This window comes from Thamnophis elegans, chromosome Z, assembly GCF_009769535.1.
Source record: "Thamnophis elegans isolate rThaEle1 chromosome Z, rThaEle1.pri, whole genome shotgun sequence".
Classification (NCBI taxonomy): domain Eukaryota; kingdom Metazoa; phylum Chordata; class Lepidosauria; order Squamata; family Colubridae; genus Thamnophis; species Thamnophis elegans.
In genome coordinates, this window is record NC_045558.1 from 81,900,464 (window position 1) to 81,925,602 (window position 25,139).

The window sequence follows — 25,139 nt, forward strand, 5'->3', positions numbered from 1 at the left end:
TTCCTGTATCTATAGCTGGCAGCTATTATCTCTACTGTGTTCTATGATATACTTTAGCTCTACCAATTTTATAAAAATCTGCTTACATAAATCTGTTGCTTTTAAAAAGACCATTCTTGTTTTTTCCATTGACAGGTATTACAAAAGGGAAAACAAGGAATAACTTCAAAATTGGTACAGTGGTACTTAGAAATTTGTGACCTTTTTTGAATATTCAGTGTTTCAGCATAAACATGACATAAAATGTGATCTATCAAAAATACACTTGTTCATTTATTTAGGAAAATGATCCAAAACTACATATTTGTGTGTGGGGAAAAAAGATGAACCTCTAGGGTTATTTGTTCATTTGAAAGTGGGTGTTTCCATCAATGAGATAAAAATTGGGTGTGAATGTGAGAAGCCCTACCTTATCTGAAGAACAGAATTTTGGGTATTTGTATCAAAGTCTGATCTTCACAACAGGATATGTGGAAGGATCTTATTGCTCAAAAAGGATTTATGTAAACCTGAAAAAGCCGGAAAAGTTTACAAAATGTTTGGACTGTATCAGTCCATTGTCAAAGTAGTTTTGCATTCTGTTCCTAGGCCATGCGTCCTTGGGTATTGCAATCAGGTTTTCCCCCCCAAAAGGCTCTTGCCTTGACATTGGATTTCCAAAGAACTTAAATTTTATCTTCACTGCCAATAAAGTCAGAGAAGTTTAACTATCTAGAAGTAAATTATATATTCCAGCAATCCAAGATGTTCTTAATAATTAGCACAATTCAGCTGGATAATTTTTTTCTTCAGCTTTTGTGATGATCCAGCCTTTGTCTGAATTTATTATGGTCTTAGTTTGACATAGAGCAGCAGAGCAGAGCAGAGCAGTGCAGCATATCAAACAGAAAGCTGTGATATGATTAAATCCTTCCCAGAGTCATCCTACCTCTAAAAATGCTTCTGCAATTTGTGTGAGTTCAAAACCTTTTTATAAACTCATAGGTGTTAACATGAGCTGGGAAGGGGAAACAAGGCAGGGTAAAATACATCAATTATCACTCCCCAAACCAGGCTTGGGTGAAATATATCAATTATATCTTCTTCTGAAATAATTTTTTCAGTCTTTTAGCTAAGGAATGTGTTTTAATAATTAGTGAAATGCACAATCTCAAGAAGCATATCTTCAGAATATTTATTTCTATAGTCTGAGGGATCCTTGATGCTCTCCATGCTTGGTGGTTTTTTTGCAGACATTTCATTACCAAACTGCATTCCTGGTGAGGAGGTGTTTTGTCTTTTAGTTTCTTTTTGGGCTTTTAGATTGTCTTTTTTGAGTGGTATATAAATGTTTATCTCTATGTGCCTGATCATGGCCACTGTGACTGATTGCCAGGCCTTCAGGAATTGTCTGATTAATACTAGACCAACAATCAGGAAGTAAAGAATACACCAATGAAAGAACTAGTAATGCAGATAAACAAGTTAACAGTAAATATCTAACCAAGATATCTAACTAACTAAGAACACTCTCACCAATACTGACAGGGCAAGCCACTAATATATAAAAATAAGAACAAATCTCCCTCCTTCCTAGTGCTGATGGTGTTACCAAGTTTGGTAAGAAAACCTCTGCAAGAAAACCAAACTGCAAGTTTAATAACAAACTAGGAGGTGAGAAACTCCTATGTCATCATTGCAACAAAAACCTGGTTAAAGCACTCTGTCCTGGATAGTGCTGTTAGCTTGGTGCGATTTTCAACATTTGGCTGGACTGGAGCTTTGCTTAGTGGCAAATCCCTTGAAGGGAGTGTCTGTTTTTATATAAATGACAGATGGTATAATAATACTAATGTGGTCTCAAATCTCTACTCCCCTAATGTGGAGCTTTTGACTATCAAATGCAGACACTTTATATGCCTAGGGAGGGATCTATAGAAGCATTACAAGATTCCTTTGAGTTCACAGACTGGATCATGTTTGAAGAAGTGACAACACATAAAAAACATAGATTTAGAGAAGTATACCACTACTGTTTGCATACATTTAGAAGTGCATTGAGGATATCTATGTCCTTAAAACATTGGGGCTAATGAAAAACCATGGACTATGAGGGTCACAAGATGTTGAAATCTTGGAATGTTGAAGGCTTGGAATGTGGCTTTTAAATCTGGTGATCTGCTGGCACTTAGAACAGCCAGTGTCAATTTGAAAAACACCATAAAAACAGCAAAGAAGCCCATTATCAGAAAATTCAAAACTTTTCCCTACAAACACCAGATGTAGGTGACAAGGCATCCAGGCCATTACAGACTATAAGGTGGCTCTATCATGTAAGGGCAACACAGACTTTTTAAATGAGCTGAACACATTTTTTGGAAAATTTGAGGCATCAAATAGCACCTCTGCGAGGAAAGCTGTGCCCCATCTTGACATGCAAGTGATTAGCTTTGATGTTACCTCTGTCTGGAGAACATTACACAAAGTTAACATTCAGAAAGCAGCTTGCCCAGATAATAATTGTTCTACAGAGGATGCTATTTCTTCTACCCAAGTTTGGTACACTTATAGGAAAGAAATAGTTGTGTGAATGCTGCTTGTTGAATTTAGTTCACCATTTAATAAGATCATTCCTTCTTTGTGCAATTGGATTCTTGATTTTCTTATTGATAGGCTCCAGTATGTATGAATTTGGACTAATACTTCTAACACAATGTTTTTGAGCACAAGTTCTCAGGACTATGTCTAAATCTCCTGTTGTTCACCCTGTTGACCTATGACAGTTGTGAAAGGTTTGCCACCAACCATATTGTATGTGGATGATGCAACAGTAGTGGGCCTTATTCAGAATGACAATGAGTTTGATGAACTGGTGTAATAAAAAGAGTCATTTTAAACATAGGGGGAAAAAACATTGTCAATTTCAGAAAAGGTAAGCACAGCCAGACACCTGTGCATTAATTATTCAACTCTGGAGGTGTCTAGCAGCATCAAGTTGCACTGACAAATAAGTTTGCTTGATTGCCACTTTTGTGTCGCATGAGAAAAGTACAACTTCCTTCTCTTGTCCTTACCACTTTATATAGAGGAATGGTCAAGAGCATATTGCATTACTATGGTTTGGAAGCATTACTGCTTCAGATAGGAAAGCTGTGCGTATGTATGTATGTATGTATGTATGTATGTATGTACGTACGTAAGTACGTACGTACGTACACTGAAGAAATAACACTTGGCTATAATGTAAAGTAGTGAGTATACAGCTTGTATAATAGTATAAATGGGCTGTCCTGTCAAAACAACACAACATACAGCCATTAATATCTAAATTGCTGGCAACAAAAATGTGTGCCGGTATGCTCACAGTAAAAAATGATAATAAAAATGATCTTAATTTATCTAAAAAAATGTAGCTTGGACTGGAGAAATATGCTAAGCGTACCATCAAACAAGCAAAAATAGTGAAAACTGATGGAATAAAGATGCCCTATGGAAATAACATCAAGATCTGGATGAAGGTGATCACTATATACACTTCAGCATTCTTCAAGTTAGTGATGATTATAGGTATTCTGCCTCAATGAACATTGCCAATATATAAAGACATAACATATGTCGTGGTGTTTTAGTTCTGCCCTAAAGAAGCTAGCAATAGGGCTAGTGAAATGTCCACACATATCTATTGTCTCACATGGCCTTTTCTGGAAGCCTGTTCACCAATATCCATTTTGTCATTTTTCCTAGCATGCTCAAGAAATCCCCTCAATGGGCTTTCTTTCTGAGGTTGCTATAGTATGTATCTTTTGCCTCACATCTAATGTTTATAAAGATGATGATGACATAGAATGGAATTGTACCTGATATTAACTGAAGTTCACAAAACTGCTGTTTTGAAGAAGGCAATCTCATTGCATGATTCACCTTTCCTTCTTGTGAGTGTCCTTTAAAAACATATTCCAAAGAGTATGAATGCTGAATGCCTCAATGAATGAAAATCATTTATCAACATAAAATAAATAAATAAAAATAATGATAAATAATGAATGCCCCCTTAAATAGAACTGTTTTCATAAATTTTACCAAAATACATCATCATCTGCCTTCAGGAGGAAGCTTTTTCAGGGTCTTCCACTCAGCACACTGTCACTGCAAGCCATACAGTATACTGTAAGGTAGAGAAATGCTACCTGAAGATAATGTTCCAAAGGGTCTAAGTAATAAAGCACCTTGTACTGGCCCTAAAAATCTATCAGCAACCAATGTAAACTAATGCTAGTCAGAAGGTGGGTTGCTGTATTTTTTGCCAATTATAATTCCCAACTGGCACCCTCCCATATTTATTGAAGTAGCCTATCTGAGGCATGACAAGAGCCTGAGTCATCCTTTAGCACCTTTTGATTCAAGAAAAGAAAAGAAACTGAGAGACCTACCAAAGCTGTCCAAAAGCTCTCCTGGCTATGACTGTTATTCTAGCAGGCGTTGTTAGCTCAAGGAGAATACCTAGATTATAGATATTAGATGGATGCATGGATGGATGGATGGATAAATACATTTTGTGTGTGTGTGTGTGTGTGTGTGTGTGATAGAGAGAGAGAGTCAGTCAGACAGACAGACAGACAAAAAGAATTGTGACTGAAAAAAAGTTTCAACTTCCCAAGAAAAATACTTGGTATTTATTATTACCATATATCTGCTTCAGAATGGTTGACTTTTGTACCAAGTTGTTTCCTAAGGTGTTTTTGTTCATTGCCTTTGGGATTTTGCCTGAAGTAAGTGCTTTAGGTGCAGTAAAGTTTAACTTTTTGTTCCAAAGAGCCTTAATGCACAAGACAGTTGTTTTTTGTTGCCATTCATCTTTGCATTGCTGTTTGGTGCTAAAAAGCTGAAGGAATTGTTTTCTTAACTGATAGCTAGAAGGAGAAAACAAGTGGGAAATTCTGTTTTAGCTTACTACTTTTAAACTCCAGATATTTCTATGAACCATCTTTTTTCATTTTTTTTCAATAATATTTTCTCTTAATTGGATTAACTTCCATATTTTCAATGTTTTAAGAAAGCAGTAAGCAAATATAAAAAACTCATGGATATATAGTAACCACTCTACATAGAACATAAAAGACATAAAAAGCGGAGAAATAATAAATAAGGAAACAGAAGGAAATCCATATAAAATTAATTAAATCCTTAAACTTATAAAATTCATACAATTTACAGAAACTCTATACTGTTACACCATGTTCTCAATTTTAGAATATAAAGACCTTTACAAAATGAATAATAAATCTGTTCCTTAATATGGGGATAATTTCATCTGTAGATATATCTTTATAACCAAGCCCATGGTTTGTTCTTTATTTCAGAAATATAAGTCAAATCTCATTCACTTTCTTGCCTTCCTCTGATATATTCATTGGTCCTTGGGTTCTGTTTTTGGATAGTTGTAGCAAAAATGTATGTCCTTTCTTCATGAGAATGATTATTCCTACAGCTAAATGACTGCTCACTGCAGTATTTCCACATTATTATGATATCTAATATTCTTATACTTCAAAACTTTTTAACATATCTGAAATTGGGAAAAGTGTACCATGGAAACAAAAGGATTACAGATTAAAAATGCTGCAATGACCAATGTTATATCATCTGTGCTTATTTGAATAACCACTTCCTGAATTCTGGGACTGATGACCTAAATCAGGTTGAGAAATACTGAGCAAATCAGCAAAATATAACACAATAGAAACCTTCTAACTACTCCACCTGTTTACATCCCTTCCAAATCACTTGATGCATTACATATATATTCGGTTCCACCACAAAACCGCGTTCGACTAAAGGGCGCTCGACGAAACCGCATAACTGACGTCATCACAGCGCGACAACAGCGCGGAGAAAAAAGCACGCTGTAAACGCTAAACCTAAAATTAACCCCTAAACCTAAACCTAACCCCCCTAAACCTAATCCTAAACCTAATCCTAAACCTAACCCTAAACCTAACCCTTAACCTAACCCTAACCCTTTACCTAATGCTAAACCTAATCCTAACCCTTAACCTAACCTAACCCTAACCCTAAACCTAACCCTTACCTTAACTTGAATCGGCTTGCTTTCAAAGCGCTATTTAAAGCGCCCTTCTTTCTCCGCGCTCGCTGTTGTCGCCCTGTTGATGATGTCAGCGACACGGTTTAATCGGGCGCGCTTTAGTCGAGCGCGGTTTTGTCGTGCCATGATATATTTGACATCACATTGCTCAAAGTATACCAAAACACAATTTTAAATATATGCTAAGCCTCATGATGAAATTTTTAGTAGTAATTAAAATGAGATAGAATGCAGGAATCTCATCCATACCTTCTCCATACTTTTTGAATAACATTTGCTGCATTATACTTCTTCTGAAAGAGCTCTTTTCTTACTCTTTCTTTTTCTATTACTTGCATCTGAATTGCTGATGGGACTGGTTCAGTGTATGCATTTTTATGCTGAACAAAACCAGGCAGATCTTCTGAATTTGTAGATGTTAACAGAGCTTCTCTGTTCAGGCTTGCATCACTTCTAGCCATCTTGTTGAGTGCAATCGTTATAACACTTGCATTCTTGGCCACCAAACAGACACCACTATTTTTCATTTTGTTGATCTGAGTAGCTGTAGCATTTGAAGTAGCCTTTTCACCTTTCATTGTTCTTATTGTGGCACTGCCAGGTCTGCTTGAACTAATCAATGACCATTTTTTATTATTTGATTCTTTACTTTTTGTTTTTAATTGATGTGGATTATTTTTAAATGCTGCATTACATTGTCCAGAGTTTCTTGTACTTCTACTACTTCTACTAATGCATCTGTCATCCTGAATAGAAACTGTTCTTTCTTCTGAATGATTTATATTATTCCTTACTGACCAGCTTGGATGGTCTGAGTTGGGAGATTTAGTGTTTGAATTATGCCTTTTATTGCTGATGTGCACAAACCTACCAGTTGTTGTTGTAGGAGACTTCTGATCCCTGCCTAAGGTAGCAGATACAGTTTGATTCTTTCTTTCAGTTTCATGCCTATGATGGTCATTATTCTTACAGGGATATGAAAGGATATAAGCAGGCTTGCTATTACTGTTTGCCTCACATACACCTGTGGAAATGAGATAAATACGAATACTCTTATCACTTATTAAATATGGTTAGCTTGGTACGGTTAAATATAGTAAACTTAACAATTTTGAGACTCCATATTATAATACAAAAATATTTTTTCAGTCAACTTGTAAGATCTAGTTTTAAAGCTAAAATAGTTTAAAGGCTTAATACATAAATATTAAATATAAACAAATAGTAGAACAAAGGTTGCAGGATTCTAAAAGAATATAAGTTATTTTTAAGCACCCTTGTGTGAATCTTTACAATTCATACTTGGTACTTTCCAGAACATACATAGAATATACATACATAGATATATACATACATTAATTATACCCTGCCTTTGTTATTTTTACAAATAACTCAAGGTGGTAAACATATCCAACACACCTTCCAACTCCTATTTTTCCAACAACAACCTATGAGGTGAGTTGGGCTGAGAGAAAGTGACTGTCCCAAAGTCACTCAACTGGCTTGCATAACTAAAGCAAACTTGAACTCATAGTCTCTTGTTTTCAGGCCTAGAGCCTTAACCAAATTTTTAGATAGCAACCCCAGTCCTATATATAAGTATGAATGCTCAAGTATAATTCCCATTAATCTCATATGTTTTATGGTTCATGAGAGTGTTTTTAATGACAATTTAATAAAATAGGCATTGTAATAGAGACAGGGTTTGGATTATGTGAATTCATACATTACTACTCAAATAACTATTGCTATAAGTAAAAGACCATTTTTTAAAATTGTAGTCTCTGTAATTTTTACAGTTGGTCTTGAAAACCTCTGATGTCCCTTCCAACTCTATTATTCTATGTTCTAATTTGCTGGTGAAAGTAGAATTGCTCACAGAGACTGCCAAAAGTCATGCCAAAGCAGTCTTGAACAAAAGTATAAATGCATCATAAATGTGGCCAAGGATATTGTGCTCTCTTATACTGTTGATTTAACCTTGTTATTGACCTCAAGAATAATTGGCTTTAAATCAGGAGGCTTTTGATTTTCTATCTACCATGAACAAAAAATACAAGAACTTTTAAAAGAATAGTGGTACTTCTGAAGATAAAAACATAGCTGAAAGGTGAGAATTCAAAGTAAGTCATGTATATGCAAAAGGAAAAAAGAAACAGAAGACGTCAACAAATTCTCTGTTAATAGGAAAGCTAGAAAATATATTAGAAAACAAATGAACAAGCATTGTTTCCTGTTGTGTAATCAGCACCCCGAATTTCCAAGCACAGAGAATCCATTCACTTTGTCAATTGACATAACCACCACTGAGAAGGGAAATTTATTGACAGTGGTCGTAACAAGCAAACTGGTAGTAGCTCAAAATATTATTTGAAATAAACAGTAGAAAGTGGAAGCATTCTCTATTGTAGCATGTGTTATGGAGAAGGTTACTAAATAAACTATTTGGAGGCAGAAAAACATTAGCAATGCCTTTTATATATCATAGGAAACAGTTCCAAAAAATCAGGCCTTTTGGCAGGTTCAATATATTTCTTTTGCAATTGCTGTAGATCATGGCAAAACAGAATTGATATGATCACTAGAGTATGCCAAAAATGCAATTAACTTACTCTATATCTTTGCAAGAGTTCAGGTCATAAGCATGACAAGGAGTACAATATAAAGGAACTGAATTATTCAACAGCAATGAAATATACATTAGGGATGTATAGATTATTCTTCTTGAGCCAGAGATGCAATGACAATTGTTCTCCGTGACAAAAAGATTGATATCCAAAGGTTCCTAGCATTTGCAATCTTTGCCAAAGCAAAGGAGTCACAGAAAATTCTGTATATTTTTTTGTGCACTGGCAGAACGCCTTCATTAAGACAAGAAGACAGGAATATTGGGGATGGGTGAAGAGCTGAGTCCCCTGAAAATATATTGAACTAAAAAACAAAGTTAAAGGTATTTGTTGTAGAGAAATCCCCAATGGGTTACTGCTTTAATAGAAAAAAAAGAGAGAAGATAATGATCATCACTCCTTTCCTCCCAAGGAATACATTCTTCAGGCAGGTATCTACCTCTGGAAGATTTCATACTGGATACTGTACAAGTGCATAACCCATATGAGTAAAACACAGAGAACACAATTTAAAAAAATATAGTATTCACACTTTTTTTCCTTATAACTGCTTTTATCAATATAATAGTTAACTACCTTGAGGGGCTGAGGGGTACTTAAGGGTATCTTGAGGAGTTGTCACAGAGAAGCAGAGATCTACCTGATGAAAATATGTAATGATATAACACACACACCACTCTACCAATTGCTGAGAACAAAAGAACTGCATCAACCACGATTCCAAAGGTAGCATTTAAAATCAACAGTTACCCCACTACACTGCAACAAAATAATAACTCACAAGAAATCTAATCACTTCTCAGTAACAACAGTTAGCCACTCAAACTATCAAACAAACTGAAACCAGACCATGACTCAGAAGTCCCGAGATAAACAACTCTAATCCTAATCTGCATCACACATAGTACTTAAAAAGCAAAGACTATAGCCCAGCAACAACAGCCAGCCAATCAAATAGTCCAATCATGACTCAAAAATATCTGAACAAACAACATTGACTAATTTGCATCTCATAAAAAGATATTTAAAGACTTATGTTCTGACAGACAAGCACAATTCAAAACACACTGATGATGTCTTCTTGAATGGTGATGAAATGTTTACAACCAAACTGCCAAGCTCCGAGTTCAAACCAACAACCTATATATATATCTTCATTCAGCTCCCATTTTTATTAATGTACTTTTTACATATGCTATCTTCTACTTAATTTATTTTTATTCTAGCTCTGTATGATTTTCTTTTTACCTGATTATTTCTTTCTATCCATCTTTTAAGGCTTTTATCATTCCAATCATTTGAATCCTTCCTCAAAAACTATAGTGACTTATTTTCCCTTTTCATTTCAGTATCTATACTTTTATATACTAACACATTTTTTCTATGATCAGCATAACTATCCTCTATTGACCAAAAATCCAGTGCTTCCATAAATCAAAAGACATTTTCTGCTTACTTGGCACAAATCAAATAGCACAAATGTGGCGGTGGTATATATGGAAGTGTAAAGCATTGGATTCTTGCATTCCCAGCCCCCTCCCTTGCCCCCATTTTTTGGTTCAGAAGAATAATCTGATTTTAGGCTTCACAAAGGTAAAAGAATTTACAAACCCATTTTTCTTTTGTGATCTTCACCAAGTAGTTCTATTGACTGACTTTTGTTCTTGATAGTCACTTTGCTTGATAAAACAGTGCTTCTCTTGCCTTTTCCTGGTTGATTTTGTGACATGTTGCCAGATGGAGGCCTTTTAACAGGTGGAACGAAGCATTGTGAAGTATGAACTCTCAAATGATTTCTTTCCATCTCAGGAAAATTCTGCTGCTGCATATGGATCTTAGTAGTTTTGCAATTCTGCATTTCTTTCTGTTGTTCTGAGGCTTTTCTCCTATTTTCTTCTTCACGTTTTCTGCAGTCAACATTTATAATATTTAAGAATTAAGGGGTTATAAGAGTTAATTTGAATTTTTCATTGAAAAGTTCTTAAAATGTTAAAAATTATTTTAAAAGATTAAAACCATGTATTACTTGTACCCCTTTTCTGCTAATAACATATTAGTCACACAAAACAGCCTAAGGACCTCATTCAGTCAAATTACTGGATATTGAACTATATATTTAATTTATTTGGCATATTGATTTAGATTGAGAAAATCCTGTACATCATCATAAACTAAGAACATAGATTTTGGTTTTAAAAAATCTGCTTCTCATATAAAATCCCCAAGGTTTTTTTTTTAAAGAATTCAATATTAATTAAATGCTTAAAGCATACAGTAAAACATAGTATATATAAAATAAAATAAGCAATAGAATATATAGTGAAGCAGCAATAAAAAGCTTAAAAACATAACAACAGATCAAATAATCAGTTCTAAATGAAGAATTCAGGAATTCAGGAACATAAGTGCAAAGATCACACCTGTATCTTGCTTGCCTTATATAGAGTAGTTTTCCAATTTATGTTTTGCTTACAATCTAAATTGCAACGCATACTATGTAGGTTGGCCTTTGAAACTTATTCAGGAACAAAAATTAATGAAAACATGGCACTTCACTGCATATTTACTATACACTATGCAAAGTGTATATGGTTCACTGCAGTGATAAAAGTATTGGTTAAGTAACTGTATCTTACTTTACAGGTTTGTTCCTAGGGATTAAAATTAAGGGAAACTCTACATAAACTGTACACAGAGGAAAAAGGATATAACTACAATAAATACATTGTGCTGTCTTTCTGTTTAGTAAAATATAAATTACTGTATATATTCTTGTTTAAGGACTAAGAATATTTAAAGCGTTATCTCTTCCTATAAAGATTGGCAGCCTATGTATTGCATTCACAACAAAAGTCAATTCTTTGTAGAAACATGAGCCATCCATAGTCTACTTGCGGCACCTTAACTCTGAAGAAAAGATTGTTTAGTCCCCCACTTCCATTCTTTAAAGAGGTATTTTTATTTGGCAAGACATTTAATTTGCCCCTCAATAATTTGACAGCTTTCTCTAGGCAGTCAATTTGTTGTAAGCAGAAATCCAGTGCAAGCCCAAATACAAAGATTTAAAAAAAAAAGAAAATAGAAGTAAACAAATAAAACCTGCAAAGACAAAATAATATACTACACAATGGACAGATGGTAAATGTCAGATCAAAATATTCTCTGCCATTTTAAACTTTAACTGTTGTAACATGATTTGTGACTGTTGACACCCAACAGGCCATTTATGTAGCATGCCTTCATTGATTCCTCTGTTTCAGAAACAATTCCGAAATGTGTTGTTTCAATGAAATGTGGCAGGAAAAAGCCCTAATTTTAACTGTCATTGCTGTCTTGTCATGCATTCTCTTCAGAAGCAGCTCATTTAATCTCAGAGCATGAAAAGCTACAAAGTGAGTTGCAAATTACACTTTAGAAAGCTAACTCAATTAGCATTTGACATTGAAAAAGGAGATTATTTAAAATTTTTGCAAGAATATTATTACTTTATAATATACATTATGTGATATCTTTTCTTTACATTGTATAAATACTTCGATTTGAATTCAACATAAATTATTATGCCAAATTTTCTCCTATTAAGCCAAAAAAATAAATCAGATAAGTAAAATTCATTTATACCAGGAGAAATCTGTGAAATGGGCTACAGGGCTCAGAACTGTTGGCTGAGCAACCAGGGCAAGCAGATTAGAACTACTGCAATGTAGTTGCAAATATATAGAACTTGAAAATAAAGACATAATGATCTGTTATTTTAGATCAAGTCCAACAAGAAGAGGATATTTAAAACAAATGCAACAGTTGTGGAAAGAATAATACCCAGAATAAGAAATAACAAAGCAGAGGTTATAAGATTTATAAATATAAAGCATTCACAGAAGCAGAATTGGAAGAATTGGAAAGATTTACCCTGGCCAAAGAAATTAAAACTGCCAGAAGTAACTTAGACTATAGAAACAAACCAGGGGTAATTGGCAGGAGAGAAAGCAAGCATAGGTGTAGAATTGTTTTCATTCAGAAAGTAGGCTCCCTCTCCAATGCCTCAGAAAGAATAAACCCCTTAACTAAAGAAGTAGAATAACTGAAACAAAAAATAACTGAGTAGCTAGAGTAGCACAAAAGCAACACTCCTGCATTGAAGCCCCAAAGAAACAGCTATCGCAAGCATTAAAAGATGCCAATACTATTATATCAAATATAACTGCAAGAAACAAACCAACTAATGGTTTGTTTCAACTGCAGTTATCTCCAAATAAAGGAACTCTCCTTATGTTCAATAGGCTAAAATGCTCTGAAGGCCCAGGGGAATTCCATTATTGTCTATCAGATGTTGCATCATCTGCAGGTCAAAAGTGCTCTGACTGGTGGTGGTGGGGAAATCAGCTCCCATTACATGCTCCAGCACTAGGGTTTTACATCAAAAATGAAGGTACTATATGATCTCTTGGCACGTAAATTTTGCCAGGGTAATCTGCCTCCTGTTTTCACAAAGAGTGTCAATCAAGAGTTTCCAGGTGTTATTATCTCATTATCTTTAAACAATACTATTCTCTCTTTATGATTTTTTTATCACTTTCTCCAAAGGATATGTAAACATCAATAACGTTTCTTTATACAATATACTTATTAACTCCTAATATTTTAATATAATAAATATCACTGTTCCACATTTTCAATATCTCAATTTTCTATAAACACCAATAAAACCAGTTACCAATAAGATTTAATCAGTCCCAAGATTATATCTCTAAGTCCCCTAATTTATAGTCTTTGAAAACTATATTTTTCAATATTTTTTTTACATCCTGTTAATCATAATTCTTTTAGATATATCTACTCCTAGTAAAATAAATTGGGAAAATAGTATAATATAGATTGATACATAGAAGAATATATTGAAGTTTGAAGATAAAAATTCTGTATATGTAATTGTATTATTACTGTGAGCATTGTAGGAAAAATATGTTAACCCAGTCATTACACTTTCCACAAAAAATGTTGGTTGTTAGAGAAGAATGGGGAATAAAACAAGAGTTTCCAGTTAATTGAGTTCTATATACAATCTCCAATGACATTCAAATGAAGCTCTAATATGCTAAGGGAAAAATATGGTGGTTTAGGCTCGGTATTTTTCAGGAGCCTTTGTTAGAACTTATTTTTAATTTATCAAGACCAATCACAATATTATAATTTCACCATGCATTTTATATAGGGATTGCTGTTTATCTAAGTTCACCAAACTATGCAGAATTTCAGATTCTCCATTCTTCATTAATACGTCATGGCTTCTGTGTTATTTAAAGACTTTTGACTTGGACTTGCTGGGAGATACTATGGTGCACTCGAGGTCTGCAAAACCCCATGCAGTGCAGGTGAGTTGATTCCCTGTACAAGCACCAGACAGAGGCAGAGGCGTTGGGGAAGGCGGGCGATCTGGATGCAAATATATAACTTTCCCCCAAAATAGGACTTACCCTGAAAACAAGTCCTAGCCTGGTGTACGTGTACACACACACACACACACACACACACACACACACACACACACACCTTTAGAGAGCCTGGCCAAAGCAAAACTAAGCAGAATTCAACTATATGTAAACCATTTCTTTCTCCCTCTAGTAATGAACATAGAAGATATATTTGTCTAAATTCTTGTTCAAGCAAGCCTCTCTAAGGTTAAATAATCAGGATGCACTCTGAATCTTTCTCATAGCAGACATAATTCAAGAAAAAAAATCTTAACACTCCCTTCACATTAGTGATTGTGAAACTTCTAGGATTTTAGGAAGGAGGACAATTGAATGCAAACTTCTAAGAATGATAAGTAATCAAGTAGTGTGCATTTTATTTTATTTTTATGTTAGTCTTGCCTGATTCCTTTCATAGTCTTTTTTTCTGGGATCTAATCTCCATTTTAAATGAGCCTTCCCACTGTGTTTTATTAATGCTTGCTCTTGAAAGCTAAGTCTTTTTCTCTAAACCCAGGATCTATCTGTACCATTCTGTTGTATTTTCTAATAAAATTGAATACTATTTTAAACCGAATAGCTTCATGGGATTTTGGATCTTTGAGATTATAACCAAGCAACAAAAATAGGTCTTTTTAGAAAAGTGCAGATTACTAGTTTTTGCATTTAAACTGTCCTTGCATTTTCAATTAAGAGGATGAGGAAATAGTGTACAAGTTGTTATTTCCTGCAATTATTGTGTGGTTATTTTCACTCACCAAAATCAGAGGGAAAAAGAAGATGGTCCCTTTGCTTGGGTTGCAATGGACACCAAATAGAAAACAGTTCTTAACTTAAACCAGCTAGCCTTAAACTGGTTTTAAAAAGTTTTCCATCTTGCTTTTGATGCATTCTCTCAGTGCAACTGCAGTGAGCACCTGTTCCCTTTCCCTTAGTAAATTTCTCTCCCCTTTCTAGCAGTTCCCTCTTGTTGCAGCCTCCTCTTTTCCCTTCTGAGGCTACGGTTTGTATAGGTGGCATGTATTTTCCAGCCTTGATTAGTGTTTACTGAAAGTATTTTTTAAGAAACAAAGCTTCACACAGGAAATTTGTCTCAACCTGATGTTCAGCATACTTTTGCATCAAATTACTAAGCCTGGTTGAGAAGGCTTTATAGGAAGATTCTTTCTCTATCTATCTTGTGACTGTGGCGATCATAATCCATATTTTGGAACTGAAAATAATTTTGCCTTGTCAAGACAGTTCTGGACACTTTTCTCAAAGAGAAGCTTCTTATGTCTCTGTCAAACTGTTAAATCAAGGGATATTTCAAACAAATTACATAAGGAATTTTCCATCAAAGAGAAAAGTCTCACCAGGAAAGTGCATTTGTTTGTTGTTTATGTTTGTTTATTGGATTTATATGCCGCCCTTCTTCCAAAGGACTCAGGTCGGCATACAACATTAAAAAAAAAAATTACAAGTTTTTTAAAAAAAATTAGAGTATCCAAAAAACAAACCCAATTAAGATTAACAATAACATTTAAAAAATCTGATTAAAATTAACAATAATCAATCATTTATTTTATTTTGTTCAGGCCAGGCCAGCTTGTTGGAAAAGCCAACTTTTTAGGGTGCGTCGGAAGGACTGGAGGTCGGGGATTATATGAAGCTCCGGGGGCAGCTCATTCCAGAGGGAAGGCACTCCCACAGAGAAGGCTCTCCCCCTGGGAGTCACTAGCCAACACTGTCTGGCTGATGGCACCCTGAGGAGACCAATTCTGTAGGATTGCACTGGACGGTGGGAGGGTACCGGTGGCAATAGGTGGTCTCGCAGGTATCCTGGGCCTAAGCCATGGAGCGCTTTAAAGGTCATAATTAGTACCTTGAATCACACCCGGAAGACAATCGGCAACCAGTGCAGGCCGCCTAAAAGGGGCACAACATGGGAGCACCTAGGTACCTCCATGATAACCCACGCAGCTGCATTCTGGATCAGTTGAAACCTCCGGGTGCTCTTCAAGGGTAGCCCCATGTAGAGAGCGTTACAGTAGTCCAGGTGAGAAAGGACGAGGGCATGAGTGACTGTGCACAGAGCATCCTGATCCAGGAAGGGGCGCAACTGACGTACCAGGCGAACCTGGTAAAAGGCCCCCCTGGTCACGGCCGTCAGGTGTTCTTTAAACTAAGCCGCATATCCAGGAGGACTCGCAGATTGCGGGCCCTCTCTGAGGGGGCTAAAATTTCTCCTCTTATCATCAAGGATGGAACAAGATGCACAAATCGGGATGACGGAAACCACAGCCACTCAGTCTTGGAGGGATTGAGCTTGAGCCTGTTCCTCTCCATCCAGATCTGCACAGCCTCCAAGCATTGGGACATCACGTCGAGGGCATCGTTTGGGTGGTTTGGGGTGGAGATGAAAAGTTGGGGATCATCAGCATATTGATGATACCGTACTCCAAAACCATGGATGATCTCACCCGGTTTCATATATATGTTGAACAGGAGGGGTGAGAGAAATGACCCTGGGGCACCCCACAAGTGACACGCCTCTGGGTCGATCCCTGCCCTCTAGTCAACAGAAACTCCGACCGATCCAACAGGTAGGAGGAGAACCACCGTAAAACGGTGTCCCCCACTCCCACCCCCCCGAGTCATCGCAGTAGGTTACCATGGTCGATGGTATCAAAAGACGCCGAGAGGTCTAATAGGACCAGGACAGAGAGAAAAGTCTCACCAGGAAAGTGCATTTGTATAAGCATCAGTATCAATATTCATTATGCTTAGACAACAGCTTGTTTTTATGTAGTGTGCAGCCAGTTCCTGATAACAGACTCGTAAACTTACATTTTTCTTTTACCAAAGTAACAAACAAAAAATACATTTCAATTCAAGATTTCTGGATAGAAAATAGACATCAGAGCTTATTTCAGCAAAACAGTTGTAGAGATAAATCTCAAATTCAAGAAGATCCAACAAATAATCCATTTTCAATCAAAATTTCCAAGGTAATCAACAGATGACTGACGGAGAGAATGTGTGTTTGTGTGTGTGTGTGTGTGTGTGTGTATGTATGTATGTATGTATGTATGTGTGTGTATATATATATATATATATATATATATATATATATATATATATATATATATATATATATATATATATATATACACACACACACACACATATATATATATATATATATGTTATATTTATGCTGATAAATAAATAAAGGGAGAAAAAAATATTGGATTTCTGTCTGGATGGTCTCTTGTGACAAGCCGAAGACAGAGAGTGGAAGTGTGACCTTCCTCCCATATTTGGGCATACCAGGGGTTGTGACTTTAAATAAATAAATATATATATATATATATATATATGTATATATGTAGTATTTGTGCTGATAAATAAATAAAGGGAGACTAGTATAGATCTATTTCAACCTATTTAGCTCTCATCAGCTAGCCATACCCTTACTGGGATTCAAACCTGGGCTGTATTGCATATTAGACAGATGTGTTAACCACTAAGCCACAGGCTCTGATCCGTTATCAGCTGAGCCAGGGAGAAAGGTATATATTTAAAGTCACAACCCATGGTATGCCCCAATTATGGGAGGAAGCTAACTTCTTCCATTCTCTGTCCATCGGCTCGTCACAAGAGACCATCCAGACAGAAAGCCCAATATTTTACTGTTGCCTTTGTTACATTTGTGTAGTATTTGTGCTGATAAATAAATAAAGGGAGACTAGTATAGGTCTATTTCAAGCTATTTAGCTCTCATCAGCTAGCCATACCCTTACTGGGATTCGAACCTGGGCTGAATTACATATTAGGCAGATGTGTTAACCACTAAGCCACAGGCTCTGATCCGTTATCAGCTGAGCCAGGGAGAAAGGTATATATTTAAAGTCATAATTGGGGCATACCAGGGGTTGTGACTTTATATATATGTATATATATATATGTATGTATGTATGTATGTATATGTATATATGTACACACACAAACACACACACACACATTGTTTACCATAAAGAGCTACTGAAAAAGCCATCTCTTTTGCATTGCCCTGAATATCTTCCTTCCTTTTGTACACAACAAATGTGTACAAAAAAGAAAAAATCTCAATACCCAATACATGTAATATTAAACATAAAAAATATCCATCCCAGCTGAATGCTGAAAGATACATAAAAATCTAATATATCCCCTCCCCTTATATAATGGGTCTACAAATAGTTGACTCATCCTTCCATCAGTCTGAGGTTGGTAAAATGAGGATCCAGATTGTTGGGGGCAGTATGCCAACTCTGTGAAGGGGCAATATGCCAACTCTGGATTCAGGCCTGGCTACAGCACGGAAACTGCTTTGGTCGCACTGATCGATGATCTCTGGAGAGCCAGGGACGGGGGTCATGCCTCCGTCCTAGTGCTCCTTGACCCCTCAGCGACCTTCGATACCATCGACCATGGTATCCTTCTGCGGCGGTTGCGGGAGGTGGGAGTGGGAGGCACCGTTCTTCAGTGGTTCTCCTCCTACCTCTCGGACAGGTCGCAGTCGGTGTTGGTTGGAAGGCAGAGGTCGACCCCTAGGCCCCTTATGTATGGGGTGCCGCAGGGTTCAGTCCTGTCCCCCCCCTCCTGTTTAACATCTACATGAAGCCACTGGGTGAGATCATTCGGCAGCATGGGATAAAATACCACCAATACGCGGATGATACTCAGCTGTATCTGTCCGCCGTGTGCCAACTCAGTGAAGCGGTTGATGTGATGTGTCAGTGCCTGGAGGCTGTTAGGGTCTGGATGGGTGTGAACAAGTATTTTGTTTTTGTCTTGTTTGTTTTCTTTGTATTACCTCCCTTCCCTACTGGTTTGTTAGCCGCCCTGAGTCCCCCTTGGAATAGGGTGGCATACAAGTTTAATAAACTAGAACTAGAACTCTGTGAACCACTTAGAAAAGGCTGTAAAGCATTGTGAAACGATATATAAGTTTAAATGCTATTGCTATTCTCAACTGTAGTAGTTAACAAAAATGCTATATTATATAAACAAATATCCCTGATGTGAAAATCTATCTAATAATCAACTTGATCCACCACACACAAACCTATACACATATGTATAAGACAATCAAAAAATTATAACAGTTAAAACTAATCTTCAAATAGCTCTGTTAACCATCTGTCACTGTCATTGTATTTAACATATAGAAAAACCAATAGCTGCACAAGAAAGTTATGAAGATATTAAAGAAAAAGAAAAAAGCATATAGGGAAATTGTGATTATTAAAACAACACAAAAGAAATTTGTTAAAGTTGTTATTTATCTCTCACTAGGCTTTAAAAAAAATCTTGGTATTCATTGAATACTTTCATTTAGAGAAAATTGGGAGGAAGAATTATAGATAATCAATGACATGGATTTGGCCTGCAGGTGAATGCTGTATGTTGTCTATATGGATAGGGGAAAGGAATATTAGAGACTGTCTTGGTGGGAATACTTTTCTCATTCCTATTGTCACTTCTGATATCCATGTAACATTATTATTAGATTAATATGATCTTTAAATTTAGGAATAAGCAATTCCCATGAGGCAACTAATGGAGGCAAGGTTAATTAGCAATAGCATTTAGGCTTATATACACCACTTCACAATGCTTCATAGCCCTTTCTAAGCAGTTACAGAGTCAACATATTGCCCCCAACAATTTGGGTCCTCATTTTATGGACCTTGGAAGTATGGAAGGCTGAGTCAATCTTGAACTGGTGAGACTTCAACGATTGAACTGTTGGCAGTCAGCGGAATTAGTCTGCAATACTGCATTTTAACCACTGCGCCACCACGGCTCAGTGGCAAACTAATGGAGGCAAGGGCACAGGCAAATCTTGCTGAGTGCAGCAGACAAACAAATTAAATGTGACATTAAACACTTCATTAGCTCCATATATTAGACCAGGTTATAGGGAAGGGAATTTTAATCCCTTCCTCCTAATTTATATAGGCCTTAAAAAGCTTTTTGTTTGCCTTGATAGTAACTGTAGTTAGCACCAATAGAAACTTTCTAAGCTCAGTTACAAATGGCATGTTTCTTTATGTACACTGGAACCGTAGCAGTATCAAAGGAAAAGTTGTTTGGAGGCTTGGAGGCACCAACTTTCTCTTTTCAACTGTGATTCTATGATGTTGTTTTATTTCATTTTCAGCCTGTGAGACAGGTTTAACTTGTCCTTAGCTACATTGTGTTACAGTGGTGTTTTCCCCTTATCCCCACAAAGTGCAAAGGCAACGTCATGTTCAAAACTGTTAAGGTCTGTCATCTATTATCTTGGAGGGATATCAGAGCATTGAAACAAGCATAAGAGAAGAATTGGCAACTGGGACATGACAAAGTAGCTTTCTATTTACTCAAGAGCCATGGTGGCGCAGTGGTTATAATGCAGTACTGCAGGCTACTTCTGCTGACTGCTAACTGGCAGCAGTTGGGCAGTTCAAGTCTTACTGGCTCAAAGTTGACTCAGCCTTCCATCCTTCCATCAGTAAAATAAGGACCCAGATTGTTGTGGGCAATATGCTGACTCTGTAAACCGCTTAGAGAGGGCTATAAAGCACTATGAAGCATTATATGTCTAAATGCTATTGCTATTCTTATTAAGGGTGGGCAAAAAGCAATTAATACTGAAATAGTTGTTTGCCCGATGTGCCCCAGTGTGGATATGGATCACCACTTCCTTCTGCAGATCCCCTTCTGTCATCCTCTCTCTTTATTGCTTCCCCAAGATATAATTACATGACGATTATTTTACTTTTTATTTTTCCCTGTAGTTTACCAGAGAATTCAGTAGAAACCATTTAGAAGGATAAAGCTTATTCGTAACAGCATTTAGTGTATGTTTGTATGTCCATTCGCATATGTATGCAGGAATTTACACATTAAAACATATTTTAAAATTCTTCAGGTTTTTGGCCCTATATCAAACTTACTTGGCAGCAGCATCTTTCCTCAACTGATCATGCTTCATTAGAAGGTTTTTCCTATCTTGAAAAGCTTTTCTAACTTTGTATCCTTTGTAGACTGCCTGAATTTTGACAGCTGCAATATCTTGAATGGCAGCTATAGATAATGCACCGTGTTCCAGCATGAACTGAATTACTTCGTGATGATCTCCCAGCAGGGCAAAGTCAAGTGGTGTATATCTAAAAATAACAGAATATTGTTAGAGAACTGATCAAATAGAAAAGAAAGTACAATAATCAATATTTAATTAATTCAGTATCCACTATCTTACATTCATTCTAGAAATAGAAGGACAGAAAGAAGTTAATGCAGTCAATGCAGTTACTTACTGCATTTGATTTGTTAAATGCTTCCTGCAATAACACCAGCGGAACTGCAAAAAACTGTGCTGCTTGGAAAATTGTATATTTTAAGAAGGTATTTGGTTGATACCTAGGACGCTGGCAGCCACCCATATGAACCATTAGCACCAGTCAATGTTATTTGTGATGCATTTTTGAATGTTCAGTTGACTGAGTTTCATGTTTAATGAATAAAGTATGATGATGATGATAATAATAATAATAACAACAACAAAAACAACACAACAACAACAACAATAACAAAAACAACATTAACAGTTCCTAGGTCCTTAGTTAGGACTCAAGCTGTTGAGTTACCAACCAGCCCCAAAGGCTGTGAATCTCACCAAAGATTAACCACCTGATGATAACAACAACAACAATATTAATACCCAATATTAAGACCTCCCCGGATAATAAGCCAATTGGGCTTTTGAGCACATGTGCTAAAATAAGCCCTTCCCTGAAAATAAGCCCTCCCCAAAAATATTGCAACACAGCAGCAGCCATGAGGTGACCATGCTCACCACTTCCTGCACTTCAAAAATAATAAGACCTCCCCAAAAATAAGGTGAAGTCAAAAGAAAATAAGACCCTGTCTTATTTTTGGGAAAACATGGCAGTAATAATAATAATAATAGTAACCAATGCCAAATCCGGCGAAACAACTGGCCGCTGTGATACAATTGTATAATAATAATAATAATACCATATAACAATATTTTCTAAACATATTACTTAATTGTTAATACTAAATCAAATTAATAATAAACATATCATAATAAGCCCTCAGAGTAAAATTAATCCTTCTTTTATCATTTTAAATGTTCCAACTTCTGTTTCTATTAGTTAACCAATCAGAATCTGATTACACTTCCAAAATTTAGCTGACATATCTTTAAACATCTTGGCTAATCTTGTTGGTGGGAAGTGCCATCTGTAAAAAAATTTATATAAGTTTTCTTCATATGCAATAGACATTGTTAATTTATAATTTCGATCCCACAATGTTTGCATTTATCCAAGTCTATAGAATAACCACTCTCTCATTGTTTCCTTTACTTGCTCCTCTTCCATTCTAATACTCAGTAGGTAGGTATAAACTTTTAATTTGTCATCAGTTCCTTTAGAATCTGGTTCAATTATGTTGGTTCATTATAAAAACCATATATTTTAACATTTTTTTAAAATATCTTGATTGTATTTGTACTTGCAGCCACATTGTTAAGTCTATCACTTGACTATTCAGTTCCTGTTTACTTTTCAATTCCCCTTTCTCATTCAGAATATCTTTATATCTTATGATATAAGTATCAACCACATTTGGATGTATCAATGCCTCCATCATGGAGAGCCAGGATGGTATTTTCAAATAGTGTTATACCTTAATTTTTATGTATACTGAAAACATTATTTCTGTGGAAATAATTGTGTATTTTATTTTTCCCATACCATAGAAAGATGTGCCACCACAACTGCCATTGTGATCCTCCAAAATTAATAATCATCTATGTTTCAAGGTTATCCATTCTTTTAGCCATATAAGTGCAGATGCCTATTAATATAACTCCCAATCTGGCAGCCCAAAGCCTCCTCTATTACTAGAGTCTTGTAACAGTGTCAGACTTATTCTTGCTTTTTTTTATGTTGCCAAATAAATTTTGATACTAATCTATTTAATTCCCTCTCTATTTAATTGTATTTCTTTTCCAGCTTTATTGGAATTGTTTGGAACAGGTATAGTAATCTCGGTAGAGTGTTCATTTTAACGTTAGCTATTCTTCCTATTAGTAATAGTTGCAAGTTTTTCCACTTTTCCAAGTTTAATTCGCTGTATCAATTTAGCATAATTATCTTCTTTTATAATTGCACATCTCTCTGATAAATGAATACCCAGATATTTTACTTTCTTCACTATCTGAATATCTATCTTTGCCATTAAATCTTTTTTCTGTTTGTTTGTGAGGTTTTTGACTAGAATTTTAGTTTTCTCTTTGTTTACTTTTAATCCTGAAACTTCCCCATAGTCATGTATTTTCTTCATTAATTTGGGTCCAACTGTTTACAGTTCTTCTATGATAAATACCAGGTCATCTGCAAATTCATGTAGTTTGTATTTTTCTTTCTTTTTAATCTCCATCCCTTTTATTTCTATGTCGTGCTGAATATTTCTGTTTAACACTTCCGATTTCAAAATGAAAGGGACAATGGACATCCCTGTCTTGTGCCTTTTTTTATTAACATTCTCTGCAGTCTGTTTAGTATATATTGCCTTGATCATATCAATAAATTGTTCACTAAATTCCATATATTTTAATTGCCATATCATAAATTTCCAATTTACATTAAAAAGATCAGAGCCATTTGTTTTTCAGTATGCACTTCATAATATTCCAACACATTCAAGATTATTGTTTCTACAATTTTCAAAACAATTAAGTTAAAAAAATAATAAAAAGTTAAAACTGGCCAACTTGGTTTTAAACACTAATTAATCAGACATATTATCCTAATATTAGCATTAATAAAATTTGTATCGTGTAGCTATGTCCAATCTGAACACCTCCAGATGTTTGGGTCTATCGGTCCTACAATTCCCAGTCAACATCATAAGTAGCATAGAGGGGTTTTTTTATTCAAAGTATTTCATATTATTTCCTGTCATAGTTATATCATGTTAATGTACATATCCAGCATGCAGTATTGAAAGGGCATGTAAGTTGCAAGAAGAATAGCTTATTGTTAAGTTCATGGTAGAGGTAATTCCAAGGTAATGGTTTTCTGACTTATCCATCTATAACTGTTGCAGCAGGATCGATTTAACAATATGATCAGAAGAAATCCCAGAAAGACAATAAAGATATTATTTAATAAATAATACCTTTCTTCATTATTTTCCATATGATTGGGAAAGGCACCGAATCCTAACAACAGCTTTATAGCATCAAGGTAGCCATTGTTACATAACCAATGTAATGCTGTCCTTCCCTGTGGTCAATTAAAAAAAAAACTGTAAATGAAATCATTTATATTGCTAAATTCCAGTTCAAACACAGAAATCATCAGACTATATTCATTCTTTACCTTATTTTGAACACAGAGGTGCAGAAAATAATAAAGTAAAAACAACTCACCGTAATGCTAAGTTATGAATGCTAATTTTTAAAATATTTTATAATTTCCTCTAAATGGAGATAATAAGGGGAAATAAGGGGAAACAGAGGAAAACATCTAATTATTTAAATGTTGTGCATCATTATGTTATACCCAGATCTGGAACTTATGGGAGAGCTATGATGAACTGAAGATCTGCAAAAGTGCAGCAATCATGAAGTAACTAGCTCCTTGGAAAGTCTCCAGATAAGAAGAAGATGAGAGATTGCCCACAGGAGCAGACAGCTGCTCCTAGCAAGGAGAATTAACAAGACAAGCAATTTTGCTAGCAACTGTGGCAGAGCACACAAAATTCACGTTCTAATCACTTTCAGAAATTTCCTATTAACTATCTTAAAGCTATTAGAGACTTTCAGAATGGTAAGTTTGAAAAGTCTTCATCGGGTAAATATAGGAAGGAAAGGAGAGAAGGGGATTGATGCACTATAAATAGGATGATAAG

The 25,139-nt window shown here is 35.6% G+C and overlaps 1 protein-coding gene across 4 annotated transcripts in view; it reads right to left on the bottom strand.

Annotated features, from left to right (window-relative positions):
• The window catches only part of INVS (inversin), an 86,766-nt gene that overhangs the window by 306 nt on the left and 61,321 nt on the right, over positions 1-25,139 (bottom strand). For 3 of the 4 annotated variants that reach the window (XM_032235307.1, XM_032235305.1, XM_032235306.1), the window contains 6 exons: positions 24,405-24,511; positions 21,149-21,361; positions 10,321-10,616; positions 6,332-7,106; positions 4,663-4,889; positions 3,837-3,920 (listed from right to left, as the gene is read on the bottom strand). In XM_032235307.1, the coding sequence (XP_032091198.1) occupies positions 3,837-3,920; positions 4,663-4,889; positions 6,332-7,106; positions 10,321-10,616; positions 21,149-21,361; positions 24,405-24,511 (1,702 nt within the window). Of the gene's footprint in view, positions 1-409; positions 510-3,836; positions 3,921-4,662; positions 4,890-6,331; positions 7,107-10,320; positions 10,617-21,148; positions 21,362-24,404; positions 24,512-25,139 lie in introns of all 4 variants that reach the window. The other variant, XM_032235304.1, reaches the window with a different exon arrangement.